Raw genomic sequence first — 26,334 nt, 5'->3', positions numbered from 1 at the left:
GCTAGACGGACATTTGGACATAAATACGCTCTCATTACAGTCAGAGACCAAGCTATGTCTTTTTTTTGGCAATTCCCGACAACCAAAAAGTTGGCAAAGATATCCGCTCTAATACCACAACAATCCTATATTTGACGCCAAATACCTTTACATCGATCATTTTAGAGTTAACTGATTAAAAAAAATCCACATATTAATCACTAATACACATAGTACAGAAAGAAATCGGACAGCACCCCCATTCAGGTACGCTTCGTGACACTCCGTCGCAAGAATTACGAAGCTCGGTGACCCATTTCGTGACGTAGATCACGTGATCGCCCACTGGGCGATTCCGTCTAGTACAGACGAAATGGCTGAGTGGGCGATCATGTGACGCAACGTCACGATATAGGTCGGCGAACTTAGAATTCTGCTGTCCGGAGTTTGCCGAAGCTTAGCTGAATGTGGGTGCTGTCGGGATTCATACAATGTTATTTTTCAGCTACCATTTCACATGAATCTTGGAGAAGCACATTGCACGTCCACTGGTGCAGCTCCATTGATTTGGTGAACAGTTAGTGACTGTATATCCCTTCCATCAGTCAACAGTGTTGCACGTGCTTACACCCAATGAAGGTTCAAGCACGTCTGTCTAGGCACATTCTCTGTTCACCTGTCTCTTAATAAATAAATAAACCTTTGGTAGCAATAAAAGTTCGGTGGTGCTAAATTCATTTCCAGGGCCCCTTTACACGAAGCGACCTTGGCGTTCAGATCATATCAAGTTCATAACAAAAAGAGTTTTGTTTAACATCACTTGGGGGAAGGGGGTGGGACGTAGCCCGGTGGTAGAGCGCTCGCTTGATGCGTGGTCGGTTTAGGATCGATTACCGTCGGTAGTCCCATTGGGCTATTTCTCGTTCTAGCCAGTGCTCCACAACTGATATAACAAAGGCCGTGGTATGTACTATCCTGTCTGTGGTATGATGCATATAAAAAAAACCTTGCTGCTAATCGAAAAGAGTAGCCCATGAAGTGGCGGCATGGGTTTCTTATCTCTGTATCTGTGTGGTCCTTAACTATTATGTCCGACGCCATACAACTGTAAATAAAATGTATCGAGTGCGTCGTTAAATAAAACAGCTCCTTCCTTATCATCACCTATTGGATGTCAAACATTTTGTAATTCTGACATTTTATAGTCGTAGAGGGGATACAGTTAAAGTTTGTTTTTATTTAACGACACCACTAGAGTACATTCATTTATTTATCAAGGACATATAGTTTTAGAAAGAAAACCCGCTACAAATTTCCATTAGTAGCAAGGGATATTTTATGTGCTCCATCACACAGATAGGATAACACATACCACGGCCTTTGATATATCAATCATGGTGCACTGGCTGGAACAATAAATAGCCCAATGGGCCCAACAACTGGAATTGTTGCTAGAACGACCATGCATCAGGCGAACGCTTTACCACTGGGCTACATACCAAGTGCATGAAGTAGTGCTTAGATTGCTTTACCACTGGGCTACATACCAAGTGCATAAAGTAGTGCTTAGATTGCTTTACCACTGGGCTACATACCGCATGCATCAAGTAGTGCTTAGACTGCTTTACCACTGGGCTACATACCAAGTGCATAAAGTAGTGCTTAGATTGCTTTACCACTGGGCTACATACCAAGTGCATAAAGTAGTGCTTAGATTGCTTTACCACTGGGCTACATACCAAGTGCATAAAGTAGTGCTTAGATTGCTTTACCACTGGGCTACATACCGCATGCATCAAGTAGTGCTTAGACTGCTTTACCACTGGGCTACATACCGCATGCATCAAGTAGTGCTTAGACTGCTTTACCACTGGGCTACATACCAAGTGCATGAAGTAGTGCTTAGATTGCTTTACCACTGGGCTACATACCAAGTGCATCAAGTAGTGCTTAGATTGCTTTACCACTGGGCTACATACCGCATGCATCAAGTAGTGCTTAGACTGCTTTACCACTGGGCTACATACCAAGTGCATAAAGTAGTGCTTAGATTGCTTTACCACTGGGCTACATACCAAGTGCATCAAGTAGTGCTTAGACTGCTTTACCACTGGGCTACATACCAAGTGCATAAAGTAGTGCTTAGATTGCTTTACCACTGGGCTAAATACCAAGTGCATCAAGTAGTGCTTAGATTGCTTTACCACTGGGCTACATACCAAGTGCATCAAGTAGTGCTTAGACTGCTTTACCACTGGGCTACATACCAAGTGCATAAAGTAGTGCTTAGATTGCTTTACCACTGGGCTAAATACCAAGTGCATCAAGTAGTGCTTAGATTGCTTTACCACTGGGCTACATACCAAGTGCATAAAGTAGTGCTTAGACTGCTTTACCACTGGGCTAAATACCAAGTGCATCAAGTAGTGCTTAGATTGCTTTACCACTGGGCTACATACCAAGTGCATAAAGTAGTGCTTAGATTGCTTTACCACTGGGCTACATACCAAGTGCATAAAGTAGTGCTTAGATTGCTTTGCGAAATGGGGCTCTGGTGTATAGGTTTCACAAATTGTACTTGGCTGCTGACGGAAAAGCCCAACAACATAAAAAAGTATACGAATTATGACCAAAATATATGTCTGTATAAGTATATAATACATCTTCACAAGGCATTTGTAAATACTATGATATAAATATAACTCAATGTACAAGGTAGTAATCAAAACAGTGATAAATGTTATATTATGGCTGTGTACAATTGTGCTCAATGCAAATCATTTCAGGTTGAGTAATCATTAACACAGGAACAAGCACTAGTAAATAAATACATTTCATTTTAGTTTAAAATCATATCATGCTGTATCATGTTCAGCCAACAATAACTGGTGTTTAGTTTGACTCCCCTTTCAAGATTATCACCGTTTACCACCTGTCCCCCCCCCCCATGGTGTACCTGTAAGTGTTGAGTAAACCTGCCATCGTGACGGAGGGTAGCAGGATGTTATCACCGTTTACCACCCGTCCCAACCCCCTGGTGTCCCTGTCAGAGGTCCAGCAGACCTGCCATCGTGACGGAGGGGAGCAGCATGCCATCACTGTTTATCACCTGTCCCACCCCCCTGGTGTACCTGTAAGAGTTGAGTAGACCTGCCATCATGATCGAGAGGACCAGCATGCTATCACTGTTTACCACCTGTCCCACCCCCCTGGTGTACCTGTGACAGATCGAGCAGACCTGCCATCGTGTCGGAGGGGAGCAGCATGCTATCACTGTTTACTGTCCCACCACCACCTCACCCCCAGTGTCCCTGTGAGAAGTCCAGCAGACCTGCCATGGTGACGGATGGGAGCAGGATGTTATCACTGTTTACTACCCGTTCCACCCCCCTGGTGTCCCGGCGATAGATCCAGCAGACCTGCCATGGCGACGGAGGGTGCCAGCATGTTATTACTATTTACCACCCATCCCACCCCCTTGGTGACCCTGCGATAGATCGAGCAGACCTGTCATTGCGATGGAGGGGTCCAGCACGTTATCACCGTTTACCACCACCCCCACCCCCTGTGAGAGGTCCAGCAGATCTACCATTGGGAGGGGACCAACATGCTATCACTGTTTACTGTCCCACCCCCACCCCCTGGTGTCCCTGTGAGAGGTCCAACAGACATGCCATTGTGACGGTGGGGACCAGCATGCTATCACTGTTTACCACCCGTTCCACCCCCCTGGTGTCCCTGCGATAGATCGAGCAGCCCTGCCATGGCAACGGAGGGGAGCAGGATGTTCTGAATGTACATGAACGGGTTGTTGTAGTCGTTCTGCGCATGCTCCAGGTTCATGCCCATCAGCATGTTGGCGTTGTTGTAGTAGTCCTGGGCCACATTCTGCACCCGGCTGTCAAACGCATCCAGTCTCGCCGGGTCGGCCATGGCAGGCTGGTACGCGACCACCGCTGGGGGTGCTGTCATGTGATCGTACACCATCAGGTTCTGCTGCTGCTGCTGCTGTTCTTGCTGCTGTTGCTGGTGTTGCTGCTGCTGCTCCTGTTGGTCTTCGTGGGTCATCGGAATCACCATCGGATTTTGAGGAGGTGCAGCAGTGATGTTGGTGGACAAGGTGGACGACGCCAGACACACAAGAGTCTCGTCCTGTAAAGGTTTGGGCAGCTCAGGACAAACTTGGTGGTCCTCAGCCTTCTTCATCTTGTTCACTCTGATCTTCGGCGCCGGCTTCGACTTCTCGCCGTATGGGACCTTGATCGCGGAGTCCGCATCGAGAACCTCCACCTTCCTGACTGGGGGGAGGGTGCTGTCATCGTTGTGCACGGACCGCAGGTGTCTGCGCAGGTTGTAGAGGCGGTTGAAGGCGGCGCCGCACCAGCACCGGTGGTCCTTGTTGCGTTCATGGACCTTGATGTGGCGCTTGAGCGCATTCCTCGCCTTGAAGGACAGCGGGCACTCGGGGCAGCAATGGGCGCGCTCCTCGCTGTGCTTGTAGCGGTGGTGCATCTCCAGCGTCTTCTTGGCATGGAACGCCGCACCGCACACCTCGCAGATGAACTTACGCTCAGCCTCGAAGTGGAGGGCAATGTGTCGCTTCAGGTTGTTCACCTCGTGGCACCGGTAGCCACAGTGACCGCAGTTGAAGTTCTTCTCACCAGTGTGCTGCTTCAAGTGTCTCTGCAGGGCCTGCTTTCTGGAACATAGAAACAAGGACATTTTAACATAATGAGTACCCCCAGCACACCTTCCTACATTCATACAACTGTACATTAACTCTTAACATTGACATATACTGTAGCAGCTGCTTCAAGTGTCTCTGCAGGGCCTGCTTTCTGGAACATAGAAACAAGGACATTTTAACATAATGAGTACCCCCAGCACACCTTCCTACATTCATACAACTGTACATTAACTCTTTTAACATTGACATATACTGTAGCAGCTGCTTCAAGTGTCTCTGCAGGGCCTGCTTTCTGGAACATAGAAACAAGGACATTTTAACATAATGAGTACCCCCAGCACACCTTCCTACATTCATACAACTGTACATTAACTCTTTTAACATTGACATATACTGTAGCAGCTGCTTCAAGTGTCTCTGCAGGGCCTGCTTTCTGGAACATAGAAACAAGGACATTTTAACATAATGAGTACCCCCAGCACACCTTCCTACATTCATACAACTGTACATTAACTCTTTTAACATTGACATATACTGTAGCAGCTGCTTCAAGTGTCTCTGCAGGGCCTGCTTTCTGGAACATAGAAACAAGGACATTTTAACATAATGAGTACCCCCAGCACACCTTCCTACATTCATACAACTGTACATTAACTCTTTTAACATTGACATATACTGTAGCAGCTGCTTCAAGTGTCTCTGCAGGGCCTGCTTTCTGGAACATAGAAACAAGGACATTTTAACATAATGAGTACCCCCAGCACACCTTCCTACATTCATACAACTGTACATTAACTCTTTTAACATTGACATATACTGTAGCAGCTGCTTCAAGTGTCTCTGCAGGGCCTGCTTTCTGGAACATAGAAACAAGGACATTTTAACACAATGAGTACCCCCAGCACCCTTTCCTACATTCATAGAGCTCTACAATAACTGTTAACATTGGCATATACTGTAGCAGCTGCTTCAAGTGCCTCTGCAGGGCCTGCATTCTGGAAATTAAGACACAAAGGACATTATTAATTTTGTCCTTCACCCCTTCCTACATTCACAGAGCTCTACATTAACTCTTAGCAACCACGTGTGCTGCAGGAGCTGTTTCTAATGTTGCTGTAGGGCCTGCTTTTTGGAAGCTAGACAGGAGGACACTATAACATAAGGTGGAAGACTGGGGAGTTAATGAGTACTCCCAGCACCATCACCCGTTTCTACATTCACAAAGCTCTACATCCACTGTTAACATCCACGTGTGCTGTAGGACACGAACATCTCTGTTTCTACTTGTCACACTCAAATATGTCTGTTTATATCTTACACATGATTTTAACTACATGTACATACATCTACAATGCTTAAATACCTGCATTTAACAAAAACATGCTTCATAAATTTGGCCTAAAGACTCTGTAACATACGGCAATGGTTTGGGGAATTAATGAGTACCCCCAGTACCCCTTTCTACATTTGTAGGGCTCTATAACATCCACATGTGCTATATGACAAGAGCCTCTCCATTTCTACTTGTCCCACCCATATATACACTTACATGCATTTCTGATGGAAGAGTATAATATTTACTTTGATTTTCAGATGACCTGACCAATCAGACAAGTTGTTGGAAGAATTTACTTGTCGACACAAGTATTAACATGGAACCATGCATCCATGGTTGAAACACTAAAATCTTCCATTAAACGTTGTCTTGTTTAACGACACCACTAGATCACATTAATTTATTAATCATCGGCTATTGGAAGGAAGGAAATGTTTTATTTAACGACGCACTCAACACATTTCATTTACGGTTATATGGCGTTGGACAAATGGTTAAAGACCAAATATACTCTTCAAAAAAAGAAACGCAAAAGGGTACAAATGGGTTATAACTCCGATTTTATGTTTCCTACCGGTTCATGCTTTGTGAATATAAGGTCATTGCATGTCCCAAACACATTCCTACGGTTACATTCGATAAAACGCAGCTACTGTACAATAAAGTTCCAAAATGTGAATATTCGCAAAAACGCAGCCACGTGCAAACCATGTCACCACTGCACGTGCGTTGTCTGCACGTGCAACATGAACACCGACAGTATAAAAGTGCAGGGTGTTCGCTTGCCTGGCCTCTGTATCTGGCCGACAGTTGACAATCCAGGACATGCCACGTCTCAGTGAACCGCAGAGAAACAATGCCATCGGCCGACTAGACGCAGGTGAATCCAGAACGGCCGTTGCCAGGGCATTCCATGTGTCCCCAAGCACCATCTCCAGACTGTGGGACCGTTACCAGCAACATGGATCAACACGTGACCTCCCTAGATCCGGTCGACCACGGGTCACTACCCCCGGGCAGGACCGCTACATCCGGGTACGCCACCTTTGGGAACGATTGACTACTGCCACCTCCACAGCCGCAGCAATACCAGGTTTGCGCAGGATATCCGACCAGACCGTACGGAACCGCCTACGTGAGGTAGGAATTCGTGCCAGACGTCCAGTTCGAGGTGTCATCTTAACACTACAACACCGTCGACTCCGACTGCAGTGGTGCCAGATTCATCGACAATGGCCTCAACTGCGATGGAGACAGGTGTGGTTCAGTGACGAGTCCCGATTTCTGCTCCGACGTCATGATGGAAGATGTCGCGTGTATAGGCGTCGTGGTGAACGTTATGCGGCAAACTGCATGCAGGAAGTGGACAGATTCGGCGGGGGTAGTGTCATGGTGTGGGCAGCCATCTCACACACTGGCAGAACTGACCTGGTCCATGTGCAGGGCAACCTGAATGCACAGGGCTACATTGACCAGATCCTCCGGCCACACATCGTTCAAGTTATGGCCAACGCCAACGCAGTGTTCCAACATGACAACGCCAGGCCTCACACAGCACGTCTCACAACAGCTTTCCTACAGAACAACAACATTAATGTCCTTCCTTGGCCATCGATATCACCGGATTTGAACCCAATTGAGCATCTATGGGACGAGTTGGACCGACGCCTCCGACAGCGACAACCACAGCCCCAGACCCTGCCCGAGCTGGCAGCAGCCTTGCAGGCCGAGTGGGCCACCATCCCCCGGGACGTCATCCGTACTCTGGTTGCTTCAATGGGCAGGCGGTGCCAGGCAGTTGTCAACACACGCGGAGGCCACACCCGGTATTGACTCCAGATGACCTTGACCTTGGTGGTGTGTCCTATCACTTACTCACAATGGACTAGAGTGAATTGTGAACAATCCTGCAACATTTGGTAATTATCGGACTCACCATTCAATAATTAAATCAATTCTCCAAATGTTACGACAATGTGGTTTTGCGTTTCTTCTTTTGAAGAGTATAGATATTGAGAGAGGAAATCAGCTGTCGCCACTTCATGGACTTTTTGAGAGTAGTCCATGTAGTGGTGACAGCAGGTTTCCTCTCAAACTCTGTGTGGTCCTTAACCATATGTCTGACACCATATAACCATAAATAAAATGTGTTGAGTGTGTCGTTAAATAAAACATTTCTTTCATGGACTTTTCTATTAGCAGCAGGGGATCTTTTATATGCACCATTCAATAGACAGGATACCACAGCCTTTGATATACCAGTCGTGATACATTGGCTGGAGTGAGAAATAGCTCAATGGGCTCACCGATGGGAATCGATCCCAAACCGACCTCGCATCAAGTGAGTGCTTTACCACTGGGCTACGTTCCAACCCTCATCGGCTATTGGATGTCGAACGCAGAGGTTCTAGAATACGGTGGTCTACGTTCCACCCCTCATCGGCTATTGGATGTCGAACGCAGAGGTTCTAGAATACGGTGGTCTACGTTCCACCCCTCATCGGCTATTGGATGTCCAACGCAGAGGTTCTAGAATACGGTGGTCTACGTTCCACCCCTCATCGGCTATTGGATGTCCAACGCAGAGGTTCTAGAATACGGTGGTCTACGTTCCACCCCTCATCGGCTATTGGATGTCCAACGCAGAGGTTCTAGAATACGGTGGTCTACGTTCCACCCCTCATCGGCTATTGGATGTCCAACGCAGAGGTTCTAGAATACGGTGGTCTACGTTCCACCCCTCATCGGCTATTGGATGTCCAACGCAGAGGTTCTAGAATACGGTGGTCTACGTTCCACCCCTCATCGGCTATTGGATGTCCAACGCAGAGGTTCTAGAATACGGTGGTCTACGTTCCACCCCTCATCGGCTATTGGATGTCCAACGCAGAGGTTCTAGAATACGGTGGTCTACGTTCCACCCCTCATCGGCTATTGGATGTCCAAACGCAGAGGTTCTAGAATACGGTGGTCTACGTTCCACCCCTCATCGGCTATTGGATGTCCAACGCAGAGGTTCTAGAATACGGTGGTCTACGTTCCACCCCTCATCGGCTATTGGATGTCCAACGCAGAGGTTCTAGAATACGGTGGTCTACGTTCCACCCCTCATCGGCTATTGGATGTCCAACGCAGAGGTTCTAGAATACGGTGGTCTACGTTCCACCCCTCATCGGCTATTGGATGTCCAACGCAGAGGTTCTAGAATACGGTGGTCTACGTTCCACCCCTCATCGGCTATTGGATGTCCAACGCAGAGGTTCTAGAATACGGTGGTCCGATGCACAAGGCCAGTGGGTTTTTTATTTGGGCCACTAAAAAAAATTTTGTGCGATCCCAATGGCAAGTAGTCAAAACATTTTTTAAATCTACAATGTTACGATCATACAAAAACAAGAGAAACATCTACAAATCACTTCTTTCAATTTGCTGTCACATGTAATATTTTACTAACAAATAGTTGATCACCAGTAGTCTTTGACCGGTCCATGACATCAATATACCTACTGATGTAACTTTATTCAAGTTATAAAGTGTAAACATTGAAAAAACAAAAGTGCCATTTTCCTTTTTGTGGTGTGTGTGTGTGGTGGTGGTGGTGTGTTATGATGGTGGTGGTGGTGGTGGTGGTGGGTGTGTGTGTGTGTGTGTGTGTGTGTGTGTGTGTGTGTGTGTGTGTGTGTGTGTGCCAGTAATACATTTACACTTTATGCTAATAAAGTTTCTTGTCTCTTGTTTCTTTTTGGGGGGTTTTGGGGTGGGTGGGGGCAGGAGTTCCCATTGATAAATAAATAAATACTCATTTATAAGTGATAATATATTCATTTGTTTTTAATGCTGTTATGTATTGTTGTAATAGTTAACATGGATTATTTTTTATAACTTAGGTGGTTTTAGTGGAAACAATTATTTTATAATTTTAATGTGATGAAAATTGTTTGCACGTTTTTCTAAACAAACCATAAAGTATGCCTAATGAGCCTATCTGTTGTGTAAATTGACAAATTGATGATGCAAAATGTACATTAAAAATTTAATTATTTTAATTTACTGGTGTTTTTTTGTTTTATCAACAGTTAAAATTGTGCAAGTAGATTTTTCACCATGGCGGCGAATTTTCAAATCCAATGGCTCCGTGGCAAGTGAATAGTTTTTTAAATTCTAGAACCCATGCAAACATGGGGTAATTGTGACATGTAGTCATCAGTTACCGACGACACCACTGGAGAAAAAAGAAAGAAAGAAAGAAATGTTTTATTTAACGACGCACTCAACACATTTTATTTACGGTTATATGGCATCAGACATATGGTTAAGGACCAAACAGAGTTTGAGAGGAAACCCACTGTCGCCACTACATGGGCTACTCTTTCCGATTAGCAGCAAGGGATCTTTTATTTGCGCTTCCCACAGGCAGGATAGCACAAACCATGGCCTTTGTTGGAACCAGTTATGGATCACTGGTCAGTGCAAGTGGTTTACACCTACCCATTGAGCCTTGCTGAGCACTCACTCAGGGTTTGGAGTCGGTACCTGGATTAAAAATCCCATGCCTCGACTGGGATCCGAACCCACTACCTACCAGCCTGTAGATCGATGGCCTAACCACGACTCCACCGAGGCCGGTATCCACTGGAGAACATTATTTAATTAATCATCGGTTGATGTTGTCAGACATTTGGTAACTTTCACTCAGTTTTCAGAGGAAACCTGCTACATTTTTTTTATTAGCAGCAAGGGATCTTTTATATGCACTTTCCCACAGACAGGACAGCATATACCACGACCTTTGATATACCAGTTGTGGGGCACTGGTTAGGCAATGAAAAAAATTACAATAAGAGAATGGGTCCACCATGTGCAAGGCTTGAACTTAAGAAGTTGTCTCCCACAACAATTTTTAAAAGAATTGCCATGAGTCAAACGGCCCACCAACGGCAATTTTGAGTCTGCCTATGGCAATTTTTTTTAAAGTGACATTTGCAGCAAATAAACATAACTGAAAGGCTATTTTGTTGTATTGTAGACATACATTAAATGTGCAAATGTTAAATATTGGCAGATAATGTACACCAGGTGTATATATTTTGCCACTGTTAAGGAACTTTACTGACAGCACAAAAGTGCCATCGGTGATGCACACTATATACAGCAATTTATATCTCAACGAAGGAAATTGCCACTGGTGTCGCCGTTAAGTTCGAGCCCTGCAGTGAGTTTGATCCTTCGACCCAAGCACTTCAGACAAGCACTCTTATGACTGAGCTAGATCCCACCACCCATTTGGAAAGAGTGACATGGGGAAATAATGACGCACAAAAAGTGACATACATAAAGAGTGACATGGGGAAATGATGCATGCGAAGTGACGCACAAAAAGTGACATACATAAAGAGTGAAATAGGGAAATAATGATGCATGCGAAGTGACGCACAAAAAGTGACATACATAAAGAGTGAAATAGGGAAATAATTATGCATGCGAAGTGACGCACAAAAAGTGACATACATAAAGAGTGAAATAGGGAAATAATGATGCATGCGAAGTGACGTAAAAAAAGTGACATACATAAAGAGTGAAATAGGGAAATAATGATGCATGCGAAGTGACGCACAAAAAGTGACATACATAAAGGGTGAAATAGGGAAATAATGATGCATGCGAAGTGACGCAAAAAAAGTGACATACATAAAGAGTGACATGGGGAAATAATGATGCATGCGAAGTGACACACAAAAAGTGACATACATAAAGAGTGAAATAGGGAAATAATGATGCATGCGAAGTGACGCACAAAAAGTGACATACATAAAGAGTGAAATAGGGAAATAATGATGCATGCGAAGTGACGCACAAAAAGTGACATACATAAAGAGTGAAATAGGGAAATAATGATGCATGCGAAGTGACGTAAAAAAAGTGACATACATAAAGAGTGAAATAGGGAAATAATGATGCATGCGAAGTGACGCACAAAAAGTGACATACATAAAGGGTGAAATAGGGAAATAATGATGCATGCGAAGTGACGCAAAAAAAGTGACATACATAAAGAGTGACATGGGGAAATAATGATGCATGCGAAGTGACACACAAAAAGTGACATACATAAAGAGTGAAATAGGGAAATAATGATGCATGCGAAGTGACGCACAAAACGTGACATACATAAAGAGTGAAATAGGGAAATAATGATGCATGCGAAGTGACGCACAAAAAGTGACATACATAAAGAGTGAAATAGGGAAATAATGATGCATGCGAAGTGACGCACAAAAAGTGACATACATAAAGGGTGAAATAGGGAAATAATGATGCATGCGAAGTGACGCAAAAAAAGTGACATACATAAAGAGTGACATGGGGAAATAATGATGCATGCGAAGTGACGCACAAAAAGTGACATACATAAAGAGTGACATGGGGAAATAATGATGCATGCGAAGTGACGCACAAAAAGTGACATACATAAAGAGTGACATGGGGAAATTGTGACGCATGCAAAGTCACGCATGAGAAGTGACACAGAGAAAGAATGACATAGGGGAAACGTGACGCACGAGAAGTAGTTACATGTTTACGTAACGAGCCCTGACCTGAAATAAGCCTTGCCGCACTGTGAACAGAGATACTTGCGCTCCTTGACGGTGTCTCCGGCCAGCAGGGAGTGTTTGTACGTCTGCTTGTGTTTGTGCAGCGCCTTCTGCGTCCGGAAGAACAGCTGACACAGAGAACACTGTAGAGGACGCTCTCCTGGGGAAACAAAGTTTAAAAAACATTAATAAAATTTTCGTTACATTCATTACAGGCCCACGTGCAGGGGAGGGTTTCAATGGTCGAAACTCCTGACTGCTCAAGCACATTTTATCTCTCTTTTTTTCCAATAGATTTTCAAGGGAGAATGATTTAACTGCTCGCCAGTCTAGACCCAACCCATGTGTTCATTTTCATTAATAAGTGTTTCAAATTTAATTATAAGGATTGTCTGGGGGGGTTTAAGATTAATCTGGGTATGAAGAAAAAAGAACATTGCAAATTTTATGAGTATAATATACATGGCTCTGCCAATTAACAAGGTTTTTTTAACATGTTTTTTTTAAAAACCTTACCCCGATGAATGTAAAAGAAATAACAGACAATCCTTGGCTAAACAAACATTCGGAGAGTTCTCTGTCACAAATGGGTATATCACCATAAAAGTCAACCTTGATCTGGGCCAGTACATGATAAAGTTATATACAAACATTCGGAGAGTTCTCTGTCACAAATGGGTATATCACCATAAAAGTCAACCTTCATCTGGGCCAGTACATGATAAAGTTATATACAAACATTCGGAGAGTTCTCTGTCACAAATGGGTATATCACCATAAAAGTCAACCTTCATCTGGGCCAGTACATGATAAAGTTATATCCAAACATTCGGAGAGTTCTCTGTCACAAATGGGTATATCACCATAAAAGTCAACCTTCATCTGGGCCAGTACATGATAAAGTTATATACAAACATTCGGAGAGTTCTCTGTCACAAATGGGTATATCACCATAAAAGTCAACCTTCATCTGGGCCAGTACATGATAAAGTTATATAAAAACATTCGGAGAGTTCTCTGTCACAAATGGGTATATCACCGTAAAAGTCAACCTTCATCTGGGCCAGTACATGATAAAGTTATATACAAACATTCGGAGAGTTCTCTGTCACAAATGGGTATATCACCGTAAAAGTCAACCTTCATCTGGGCCAGTACATGATAAAGTTATATACAAACATTCGGAGAGTTCTCTGTCACAAATGGGTATATCACCGTAAAAGTCAACCTTCATCTGGGCCAGTACATGATAAAGTTATATACAAACATTCGGAGAGTTCTCTGTCACAAATGGGTATATCACCGTAAAAGTCAACCTTCATCTGGGCCAGTACATGATAAAGTTATATACAAACATTCGGAGAGTTCTCTGTCACAAATGGGTATATCACCGTAAAAGTCAACCTTCATCTGGGCCAGTACATGATAAAGTTATATACAAACATTCGGAGAGTTCTCTGTCACAAATGGGTATATCACCGTAAAAGTCAACCTTCATCTGGGCCAGTACATGATAAAGTTATATACAAACATTCGGAGAGTTCTCTGTCACAAATGGGTATATCACCATAAAAGTCAACCTTGATCTGGGCCAGTACATGATAAAGTTATATACAAACATTCGGAGAGTTCTCTGTCACAAATGGGTATATCACCGTAAAAGTCAACCTTGATCTGGGCCAGTACATGATAAAGTTATATACAAACATTCGGAGAGTTCTCTGTCACAAATGGGTATATCACCGTAAAAGTCAACCTTCATCTGGGCCAGTACATGATAAAGTTATATACAAACATTCGGAGAGTTCTCTGTCACAAATGGGTATATCACCGTAAAAGTCAACCTTCATCTGGGCCAGTACATGATAAAGTTATATACAAACATTCGGAGAGTTCTCCGTCACAAATGGGTATATCACTGTAAAAGTCAACCTTCATCTGGGCCAGTACATGATAAAGTTATATACAAACATTCGGAGAGTTCTCCGTCACAAATGGGTATATCACCATAAAAGTCAACCTTCATCTGGGCCAGTACATGATAAAGTTATATACAAACATTCGGAGAGTTCTCTGTCACAAATGGGTATATCACTGTAAAAGTCAACCTTCATCTGGGCCAGTACATGATAAAGTTATATACAAACATTCGGAGAGTTCTCTGTCACAAATGGGTATATCACCGTAAAAGTCAACCTTCATCTGGGCCAGTACATGATAAAGTTATATACAAACATTCGGAGAGTTCTCTGTCACAAATGGGTATATCACCGTAAAAGTCAACCTTCATCTGGGCCAGTACATGATAAAGTTATATACAAACTTTCAGCTCAATATCTTGAGGCACTGCGAAAACAAAGTCCGGAAAACTATATGTGGTCATTCTGAAATAAATGTATAGTAGCAACGGATCTTTTATATATGCATCATCTCAAAGACAGGATAGCACATACCATGGCCTTTGATATACCAGTCGTGTTGCACTGGCTAGAGCGAGAAATAACACAATGGGCCCATCAATGTGGATCGATCCCAGACCGACCGCGTATCAAGCGAGCACTTTACCAGTGGGCTACGTCCCCCACGCCGTCCTTAAAATGCTGTTCATTACCTGTGTGTATTCTGCGATGTATTTCAAGCTGGTTCTCCTTGAGAAACTTCCGGTGACAGTCCTCACATTCGTAACTCTTCAACTTGGCTTCGTATTTCTCTCCGTGTTCAATCTTCCGATGCCTGCGCAAGTCTCTCCAACAGGTGAAGGGTCTGGCAAGAAGACGAAACATCAATCACATGCTAAAACTACTTCAATTGGGATTGAGAAAAAAACTGATTCCTCGATAATCAAAATGTTTAAAACAAAATATTCCCTGAATGTACTATATATCTTTGGCCAAAAATGAAAAAACTAAATTGTATAAAATTAATCTCAACTGAAACGTAAAGTTAACCTTAAACAATATAAAATTAACCTCGGACAACGTGTAAAATTAACCTCGGACAATGTGTAAAATTAACCTCTGACAATGTGTAAAATTTACAACAAACAATGTGTAAAATTAACATCGAATAATGTGTAAAATTAACCTTCAACAATATAAAATTAAACTCTGACAACGTGTAAAATTAACCTTCAACAATGTGTAAAATTAACCTTCAACAAGGTGTAAAATTAACCTCGGACAATGTGTAAAATTAACAACAAACAATGTGTAAAATTAACCTTGAACAATATAAAATTAACCTCTGACAATGTGTAAAATTAACCTTCAACAAGGTGTAAAATTAACCTCGGACAATGTGTAAAATTAACAACAAACAATGTGTAAAATTAACCTTGAACAATATAAAATTAACCTCTGACAATGTGTAAAATTTACCTTCAACAATGTGTAAAATTAACCTCGGACAATGTGTAAAATTAACTTCGAACAATGTGTAAAATTAACCTCGAACAATGTGTAAAATTAACTTCGAACAATGTGTAAAATTAACCTCGAATAATGTGTAAAATTAACCTCGAATAATGTGTAAAATTAACCTCGAAAAAATGTGTAAAATTAACCTCAAACATTTGAGTAAAATTAACCGTGAACAGTTGTGTAAAATTAACCTGTGATGTATAAAACTTAAAAGTAACCTCAATGTGTAAAATTAACCTCAAATGACATGTAAAATTAACATTGTAAAATTAACCTCGAACATATAAAACTACCCTCAAACAATGTGTAAAATTAACCTCAAACAACACGTAAAATTAACCTTAAACAATGTGTAAAATTAACCTCGAACTATGTAACCTCTAATGATGTGTAAAATTAATCTCAAACAATGTGTAAAATTAACCTCAAACAACACGTAAAATTAACCTCTGACAATGTGTAAAATTAACCTTGAACAATATAAAATTAACCTCTGACAATGTGTAAAATTTACCTTCAACAATGTGTAAAATTAACCTCGGACAATGTGTAAAATTAACTTCGAACAATGTGTAAAATTAACCTCGAACAATGTGTAAAATTAACTTCGAACAATGTGTAAAATTAACCTCGAATAATGTGTAAAATTAACCTCGAAAAAATGTGTAAAATTAACCTCAAACATTTGAGTAAAATTAACCGTGAACAGTTGTGTAAAATTAACCTGTGATGTATAAAACTTAAAAGTAACCTCAATGTGTAAAATTAACCTCAAATGACATGTAAAATTAACATTGTAAAATTAACCTCGAACATATAAAACTACCCTCAAACAATGTGTAAAATTAACCTCAAACAACACGTAAAACTAACCTTAAACAATGTATAAAATTAACCTCGAACTATGTAACCTCTAATGATGTGTAAAATTAATCTCAAACACTATGTACAATTAACCTCGAACAATACGTAAAATTAACCTCGAACAATCTTTGCAGTCGTATTTCTGGTGGTTATCCATGTGGCTGTAGTACAACCGCTGCTGTCGGAACGACGACTTGCAGATCTGACAGCGGAACTGGGCATCGGCGTAATGCTCCGTCATGTGGCTAGCGTAGGCATCTTTATCCTCCAGGAACAGCCCGCACTTCAAACACACAAACTGGTTTCCCGCGTGAACTTTGAGGTGCATGAACAAGGCAACCTTCCGACTGAACGTCCGGGGGCAGTACGAACACGTGTGAATAGCGTCACCAGGCGTCGATAGTTTGTCGTGTTCCATCCTCATGTGTTCGCGGAGATCAGAAAACGTCTCGAACTGACGAGTGTCCCCACAGATCCTGCACGTCCTCTTCCTGCGAGTTTCCGCACACTTGTGGTGCAGTAGTGCCACTTCGTTCATCATCACCTTCCGGCAAAACCGACACGCCAGTGAACTCAAGCCGTGAACACGAAAATGAGACTTCATCAAATGGTTGCTTGTGAAAGATTCACCACATTTTTTGCACTTGTGAACTCTCTTGTTAGTTGTGGACGTTCTGGTTTCTTCTAACGATAACTCATCAGTGTCTTTACTATTGTTAACAAGGTGTCTTGATAAACGTCTCTGGCTGCTTGCACCTCGAGACCGAGAACTCGTAACTCTGTTTTCTAGCACTGGTGTTGTACTGTTTTCTAGTGGATGGTGATCAACGTCATTTTCATCAATTTCAGAATCAACTGTGTCATTTATACCACTCTGGTCTTCATGAGTTACCGAATCAACATCCGCCACAGCCTACAAAATACATACACGTGTAGTTAGATGGAGGAAATAATTGGATTTCAACTTGTCAATCTTTCAGAAAAGTTAGTTTGTTTGACAATACCACTAGAGTACAATATTTATTAATCGTTGGCTATTGTATGTAAAGCACTCAATAATTCTAACATGTACTGTACATTCATGGAGTTTTCGTGTTGTTAAACATTTATTAATTGATTAATTAATTAATTAATTAACTCATTAATTAATTGATTCATTCATTCATTCGAGGAATTTAACCCTCTACATTGTTTTCATTGCTAGCAAGGGATCTTTTAATGCACTTCCCCATGGACAAGACAGCACATACCACAACTTTTGATATACCAGTTGTGTGGCACTGGTTAGGATGGGAAAAACTCCAATCAAAATGGGTTCACTGACGGAGTTTGATCCTATGATCAAATAACCTCAGGCAAGCATTTTACGGTATATACAATATATACACACACACACACGTTGTACCAACTGTGAAGTTTATATATATATATAGATAGCTAGATAGCTAGATAGATAGATAGATAGATAGATAGATAAAGATAGATAGATAGATAGATAGATACATACATACATACATATATATATATATATAATAAAGTCTGCAATATCACAGTGCAAAACTTCATTTAATACTCAAATTGTCATTACTGCATGAGTATTAAAAGTGGCCGGGCCATAAAACAGTTGGCTTCTCTGTAGAAGTTAATTAAAATTGCATTAGATGATAGGACAGGACATCCCAGCACATTTCAGACTATTGCTGTTTAACATACTGTCATCTTGACACTTAGTCTCCACAAGAGAATAACCTGACGCTTCCATACATTAAAAGAAAGCAGCAGCAAGGCATCTTTTATGTGCCCACTGACCCCCAGACAGGACAGCACATCCTGGTTGTTAGGGGAAGAAACTCAGTTCCACAGAGGGTGATTAATAGGCCTACCACAGTTTACAAGTCTAACACTCTTTTCGAGTCTACCATTGTTTTCGAGTACCACAGTTTCCGAGTCTACCACAATTTATGAGTCTACCAGTTTCCGAGAGTCTACCAGAAGTTATGAGTATACCAGTTTCAGAGTCTACCACATTTTACGAGAGTCTACCAGTTTACGAGTCTACCGTTTATGAGAGTCTACTATGCAGGTTACGAGTCTACCACAGTTTACGAGAGTCTATCAGTTTACGGGAGTATTCTACCACTGTGCTACAGTTAGAAGATAAGAACCAAACAAATGGGTTTTTGGGTTTTTTAGCTAGAGCACACTGATTTATTAATCACAGGGCTCGAACTTATAATGTATAAACGTGTATGAACATTATCTGCCAGTATTTAACACAGATGTTTGGGTCCTGGTTGGGAGTTAATTGGTATTTAGTTTGTACCATACAACGGAACTATATTTAGTCTGTGCATGATTCCATTTATAATAAATTCTTGTTTATTGAAGTTTATTGACATAAATTCAAGAAATTTGACTACATGTAGCCTACATACAGAAAAATAACCTGCCAGTCAAACTCAAAATTGCCGTCGGTGGGCCCTTTCACCGACGGCAATTTATTTTTTAATTGCTGTGGGTGATAAATTCTTAAGTTCGAGCCCTGAATCATCGATTATTGGATGTCAAACATTTGGTAATTTGATATACAACATTAGAGAGGAAACCTGCAAAAAAAATTCATTACAAAGGGATTTTTTATATGTATTACACCATCCCACAGACAAGATAGCACATACATGTACCACATAGCTCAATGGGCCACCAATGGGAATCGATCCTAGGCCAACACTGCACAAGGTGACAACTTTACCATTGGGCTACATCCCACCCTCTTCAGAGATGGACTGCTTGTGCAAATCTAAATTTAGTGACATCTTATTAGGGCTGAGTGAAACGCGCTCTGTCACGGATGGTTGACCTAATTACTGACCCAACAAAATATTATATGACAATATATACATTTGATTTGTACCTAAAAGTACTTTATTGAACCATCTACATAACCACCATATCACACTTATTATTGATATTTTATTTTTTTTTAAATTTGAATTATGGGTACGGTCCATAATTCTGAGAAAAATAACGGCTATTTGGAGAGCAGAGGTGTGACGTATTATTTTGAGTCACGTGGCAGGCATTCCCCGAATAGCCGCAGTGCCAACACGATTTAACAAGCTTGTGTAACGAGAATGCTTGACCATCCTCTGCGACGTAGGGTAAATAGAAAGAAAAAAAAATAATAAAAATAAGTTATTAAAAATTAATAAAAACATGTACTGAATGATATTAAGCTTATACATTAATTTATTTTAGTAACAGAAGCATGTTAAACGTCGACAATCCTGACTAGTTAGGCCTTTGCATCTATAGGTAAATTTATCGTTAGTCGTACGCGAAAAACTCTAAACATCTGGATCACAAACACCGTCATTTTCCACCTTGTCAAATTCATTATTATACAAAATATGCCATAACAGCTGACTTGGGAAAGGAATTGTTACATTTTTAAAGAATACTCTGAACTAGACGGTGTTTATATACGATGTGACTATATATATACGAAGGCCATGTCTACTGCCTCCACTAACGAGGGCTGGCTATATTTACAGCAAAAATGTATATAGGCGGTAAATAAGTACATGTATTTGACTGATCCATATTACCGAACCATCTGGAACAGGAGGAATACATAGTAAGTACTGTACGAACAGTGCATATTCTGAAAAGGGGACGGGGGTGGGGTTGTATATGAATTTAGCGGATTGTGTACGTTTTCCATAGATATATGAATAGCGTCATATTGTCCCTACAGTACTAACAAAAAATTAACTGTAATAAATAAATAATAAATAAATAATAATAATAACAATAACAATAACAAACAATAATAACAATAACAATAACAAACAATAACAAAAACAATAACAATGATGATGATGATGATGATGATGAATAAATAAATAAAAATAACAATTACAAATTATCAGCGGCTGAGGTAGATTAACTGAAAGAGAAACTAACTACGGACAGTACACAAACTAACAACAGGGCTTGAACTTAATAATTTTTCACTGATTGCAATTTTGAGGCTGCTTACTTAATTTTGTAAAAAAGTTAATTTTACCGTAAATAAATATGACTAAAAGGTTATTTTGCTGTATTTAGTCACATTTCAAATGCTCAAAATTGCAACGGCCAATAAAACTTAAAATACATTTTTTTTTATCGGCTACTAGTAAAGCTTAGACCACTATTGGGTCCCCCTCTAAATTTATGTAATGTTTCTGTAACAACCGCCCCCACCCACCCCACCCCACCGCGACGTACTACTACTACTACTATTATTATTATTAGCCTACTACTACCTTTAAGGGGTGGAGGGGCAGTGTTTTATCTGGAGGAGTTTTGTCTATAAAAATGCAAGATTAACACGCACAAACGGCTGGCTGAAGTTGTCCCTGCACATAGAACTGGATTCAACTGGGTTAAGTAATAATTAGCCAACCTTTGGACGACAAAACATGCAACAGTACACTGTTTTTTTACGCTATACATTAAAACCGAAATACCACTTTGCGAACCAGTCAAAATAATTTGCACATGCACCTAATAATAATAATAATAATAATAAATGGCGAGTTCATGTTCAGTGTATTCGCGGTTATTTTCGTCATAAAATAATATATTTGCCATGTACATGTATATAGCCGGCCCTCATTTGCCAAGTTTCTATACATGGCGATCGTTTATATAAAATCCACAAATACATTATACAGTTGTCATATATATAGCCTCATCACTACGAGTTTGTTTTTCCGTATTTTTATGACTTTTTACAACAAGACTTCCAAATTTTTTAAAATGAAGCATGTCTTGGAATTCCCTCGATCGTAGTTCAATTAAAATGTTTTGGATCATACAGTAACTAGGTTTGGTATTCCAAATGAATGTAATTTCCATTTATAATGCATATTTAGAGAAACAAGGCCCACTAAATCCGTGACTGAGCTCCTTTAAGCAGCCAGCTAACTGAGTATTAAAAAATGACCTCATAAAATTTACGGCCTAAACAAATATGTTTCAGGTTTTATCCTTGATAAAAAAAATTAAAACTTTTTTTTCTCTTTTTTTTTTTATAAATCGAATCAAACCAAGAAATCGTAATCGGCCAAGGAATCTACATGTAGTTCATTGATCGCAAAAAATTAGGGATCATGATTTTTTTTATAATTTAAATGTTTGTTTTTGTGTTTTTTGCTTTAAAAAACATCTAGGTCATTCCATAAAATTAGTTTAGGTCGGGAAACCGGAAACACACATTTTTTTTAATGCCTAAGGTGATTGTTTAAAACAGGTTAATTAATCTTTAAAAATATATTTGAAGAATTTAAAAAATTGCAAACTGGCTACTTTATACATGTGGCATATTGGAACAAGTCTGACTGAATCTCTTTAACATAGGTGGTTGCAATACAGAGGTGACCAGAAGGAGGTGCAACCCCTGCAATTGGCAATACCTTGGAAATTACTGTGGAGTTTTTAATGGTCCATGCATAGCACTTTTTTCGCTGTCGACTATATTTGATTTTGTTTTTCATGTTGTGTTTTTTTGCTGTAGACATTTTCTTAACTGCAAGGCTTACAGGTGTACATGAGTAATACATGCATATAAGTGAATATCTAACCTTTTTCTTAGTTCCTCTTCCACTACGTCTGGTTGCTATGGAAACAAGATTATTCTTCTGCAAGCTGTTTCGCTTCTTTCTCGTTCTAGCATTGCTTGAATCCTGGACAGAAATCTCTTCTTTGATTTTATTCTCTTTTTCCTTTGGCGCCAATTTTGGAATCTTTGATCGTGTTGTCTGTTTTGATGTCTGTGAACATGCTGTTCGATTCGATCTCCGTTTCCTCGGTCTGGTGTCCAACTCAGTCGACGTTTTGTTATTCTCTTCTTCGCCATGTTCAGATTTGATACATTTCTGTTTGTTATTTGTCAACTCTTTAACTTTTAAAAGGCATTTCAACTTGTTCAGAAGAGTTTCCAGAGAGGTAACTGCACATTCTCTTTCACTGCAAACAAGAAGTGTGAACGCAGTTTCTACCCCATTAACCTGTGGATAGAAATGTATTAAATACTTGTTACGTGTGGAAACAAACAGAAATCCTGTTTCAGAGAATTCACAATGGGGATGACATCAGGGAGGAATAAATATAATATATATATATATACAAAGAATAATGAGTTAATCACATTGGATCTCTGATTTATCCTGTGAGGTAAGAATGGGAAATTCTACGTGCATGGCTCTGCCGAGCGAAATTTCTCATTCGGTCTTAATTAACAGGATAAAGTAGATCTACATCCGACGTCATTAACGTGTTATTATATTTATCCTGCAGACCATAAAAATTAAGGGGAAATGCTATTATTTCTGTTATTTCAGCCACATTGTATGATGATGACCTATAGAGGTCAAATGAGCGATTTTGTAATGTAGTTATGCGTATGACGTCACATGATTGACGTCAAAAGTCATATCCTAGCTGCTAGTAACAGGATATGACTTTGCTTTATCTGTCATCATATTGTGTCAATAGTTTGGTGGTTGTAGGATAATAACAATGACTGATGTGCTCTTCAACCAAACAAACACCAGTACATGTATTTTTAATACTTCCATCAATCCATGTATTTTTAATACTTCCATCAATCCATGTATTTTCAATACTTCCATCAATCCATGTATTTTCAATACTTCCATCAATCCATGTATTTTTAATACTTCCATCAATCCATGTATTTTTAATACTTCCATCAATCCATGGCCTTTCAAAGAAAATTTGTTTTGTTAAATATTTAAAGTAAAAGAAGATAAATAGTTTGACATTGTTTATAGACTAAAACAACTAAATAGGCCTACACATGATAATATATATAGATATATATATATAACTTGGTTTATATTTTTACAAATTTCTTCAGCTATAAATTAGTCATTACATGTTTGTTTTATTTAACGACACCACTAGAGCACACTTATTATCAATGGCTAGTATTTAATGTCAAACATTTAGTAATTCTGACATGTGTAGTCATCCAAGGAAATCCGCAACATTTTTCCAAATGCAGTAAGGGATCTTTTATATGCACTTTCCCACAGACAGGAAAGTACATGTATACCATGGCCTTTGACCAGTTGTGGTGCATTGGTTGGAATGAGAGAAAAAACAATCAGTTAAATGGATCCACACAGGTGGTCCAATCCTGCAACAGAAGCACCTCGAGCGAGCACTCAACCCACTGAGCAATATCCCACCACTATGATTACAAATATACCAAGTACAATGTGGCCTTAGGACAATAGCAATTCACAGACAGCACAGATTATATGACCTTTCATGTAGGCTCTGGATGAGACGGGGGGGGGGGGGGACGACATTGGACTGCTGAAGGGTTTCACTTCGACCAAGGGACTTCAGGCCAGACCCATTTGAGCTAGATCTGCCCCAGTGAGGAAAGGAACAGTTTTATTTAACGATGCACTCAACACATTTTATTTACAGTTATATGGTTAAGGACCACACAGATATTGAGAAGAAACCCGCTGCCACTTCATGGGCTACTCTTTTCAATTAGCATCAAGGGATCTTTTATATGCACCATCCCACAGACAGGATAGCACATACCACGGCCTTTGATATACCAGTTGTGGTGCACTGGCTGGAACAAGAAAGAGCACAATGGGCCCATCAACGGGGATCGATCCCAAACGGATCGCGCATCAAGCGAGTGCTTTAGCACTGGGCCCAATGAGAGAGGAACAGTCTGGAGACAAGAGATAGACGAATGATGACTAGATGAAAAGATGGGGGGGAGAGAGAGAGAGAGAGAGAGAGAGAGAGAGAGAGAGAGAGAGAGAGAGAGAGAGAGAGAGAGAGAGAGAGAGAGAGCAGCCACAGATGGAGATACTAGTATGGAGAGACAGCGAGGAGAGAGGGAGACCATGGAGAGATAGAGAAGAGAAAAAGAGTGATGGAGAGAGAAAAAGTGAGACAGATGGAGAGAAAGAGAGAGAGATGGCAGAAATTATGACAGATACAGAATGATGGCAAGGCAATGACTCAAGAGATCACACAGAAAAATAGTGGTTCTAGGTATTTGTAAACCACGACCATCCGCAATCTAATACAAAACAATAACCAACGTTTGATTAAAAAGCTGTGACCACCGACTGTGTTAACACAAACACACGTAGTTGGTAACAGCGTCAGTGAGTGAGGGTCGTGTAATCACGCCATTTACGGGCCAAGCGACGAAGACTTCTTCTCGCTGTCCCCGAACTCAACTTCGATGGAAACCAACTGGTTCTACTAGTCGGTGGTATACAAACCTTCTCAAGAAAGGCTGAAAGGTTGTTGTCATCCATCTGACAGGCGAAGTGCGATCCCAGTAACTTATTTCATTTCAGTTTCTGTCGTTCATGGGCAGTCATGGCGGATAGATCGTGTGGAGCCTCCGGTCGAACGTTCCACATCCGTGTCAGGGGGAATTCATTGGCGTCTTTTTTTTCTCGTTTATTTTCCCTTCTGGTTTTTTCTTCAAAAATACTGCACACGTTAGCAGGGCCGTGTGGGCACAATCTCTGGTGGGTAGGGTACATTATCTTGTGGGGGAGCAGGGGTACAAGTCAGATTTTTATCTCTGTTTAAGTATGGAAAAAAAACCCCATACATTTTCTACCTCCCCTTCCCCACGTCGCCTCCCCTCAGCCAAGTTCCATTGGGCTTCGTTAGCATCTCTGGGACAGCATCAAGCTACGTCGGTGGAGCACTCGCGCGAAGTGCTTAGATCCTATGATCGAACACCCTTGATGAATCCATTGCCTGGTTGTTTTTCCCGTTCCAACCAGTGCCCTCGACGACTGGTATATCAAAGGATGTAATGTGTGCTGCCCTGACTATAGCAGTGCATATAAAAGATCCCTTGCTGGTACGTGTCAGAGTAGCTGATAAGTAATGTATCAATGTGCTTTAGTTAAACAAAATAAACTTCCAAGGACCTCTTCATTGAATAAATAATTTTAGGCTTGTTGAACTTTACTTCTTGGTCACCTCTCAAAAAGTTTTGTTTTGAAGGAAGTCCAATATACTCTGCATCCCATTTAAATTGTTCGTCTAAAAACTGGCTCCTCAAATTTTAATCTATATACGATGAGCAACCAATGCAACACAACTGGTATATCAATGGCTGTGGTATGTGCTATCCTGTCTGTGGGATTGTGTATATAAAAGATCCCTTGCTACTAATGGAAAATGTATCAGAATAACCAAATGTTTGACATCCAACAGCTTTAGTGATGTCATTAAACAAAATCTTTTTAACTTTTTCATTGTTGTGTATAACAAAATAAACAACACATTCAGTACTATTAGGATTAACTTTAATAATAATTTACATAATATCACAGAAAGAAATCACATGTACAATATTTTATGCATTTCAAACAATGA

The 26,334-nt window shown here is 40.7% G+C and overlaps 1 protein-coding gene across 2 annotated transcripts; it reads right to left on the bottom strand.

Annotated features, from left to right (window-relative positions):
* Window positions 1-2,695: 2,695 nt before the first annotated feature.
* LOC121379613 (zinc finger protein 571-like) lies at window positions 2,696-25,325 on the bottom strand. 2 transcript variants are annotated; one of them, XM_041508262.1, is made up of 6 exons: window positions 25,215-25,325; window positions 22,509-22,934; window positions 16,995-17,791; window positions 15,207-15,358; window positions 12,599-12,755; window positions 2,696-4,678 (listed from the first exon to the last, which is right to left on the bottom strand). In XM_041508262.1, exons 1-6 carry the CDS (start codon window positions 25,248-25,250, stop codon window positions 3,682-3,684), a joined length of 2,565 nt encoding a protein of 854 aa, XP_041364196.1. In that variant the 5' UTR covers window positions 25,251-25,325; the 3' UTR covers window positions 2,696-3,681. The 2 variants fall into 2 exon arrangements, with proteins under 2 accessions (XP_041364196.1, XP_041364203.1); XM_041508269.1 differs by having other exon boundaries at window positions 4,553-5,522.
* Window positions 25,326-26,334: the final 1,009 nt, after the last annotated feature.

This window comes from Gigantopelta aegis, chromosome 2 (genome assembly GCF_016097555.1).
Source record: "Gigantopelta aegis isolate Gae_Host chromosome 2, Gae_host_genome, whole genome shotgun sequence".
Classification (NCBI taxonomy): domain Eukaryota; kingdom Metazoa; phylum Mollusca; class Gastropoda; order Neomphalida; family Peltospiridae; genus Gigantopelta; species Gigantopelta aegis.
Note: the sequence above shows the minus strand (reverse complement) of the source record. Positions and strands in the feature narration are given on the sequence as shown.

Bases quoted from the DNA above. Each gene is read 5' to 3' on its own strand.
- LOC121379613 (XM_041508262.1), bottom strand. From the start codon at position 25,250: ATGGATGACAACAACCTTTCAGCCTTTCTTGAGAAG. The intron at 22,935-25,214 runs GTTTGTATACCA...TTCTATCCACAG, and splicing joins TTTCAGCCTTTCTTGAGAAG to GTTAATGGGGTAGAAACTGC. The intron at 15,359-16,994 runs GTTAATTTTACG...TCTTCTTGCCAG, and splicing joins GACTGCAAAGATTGTTCGAG to ACCCTTCACCTGTTGGAGAG.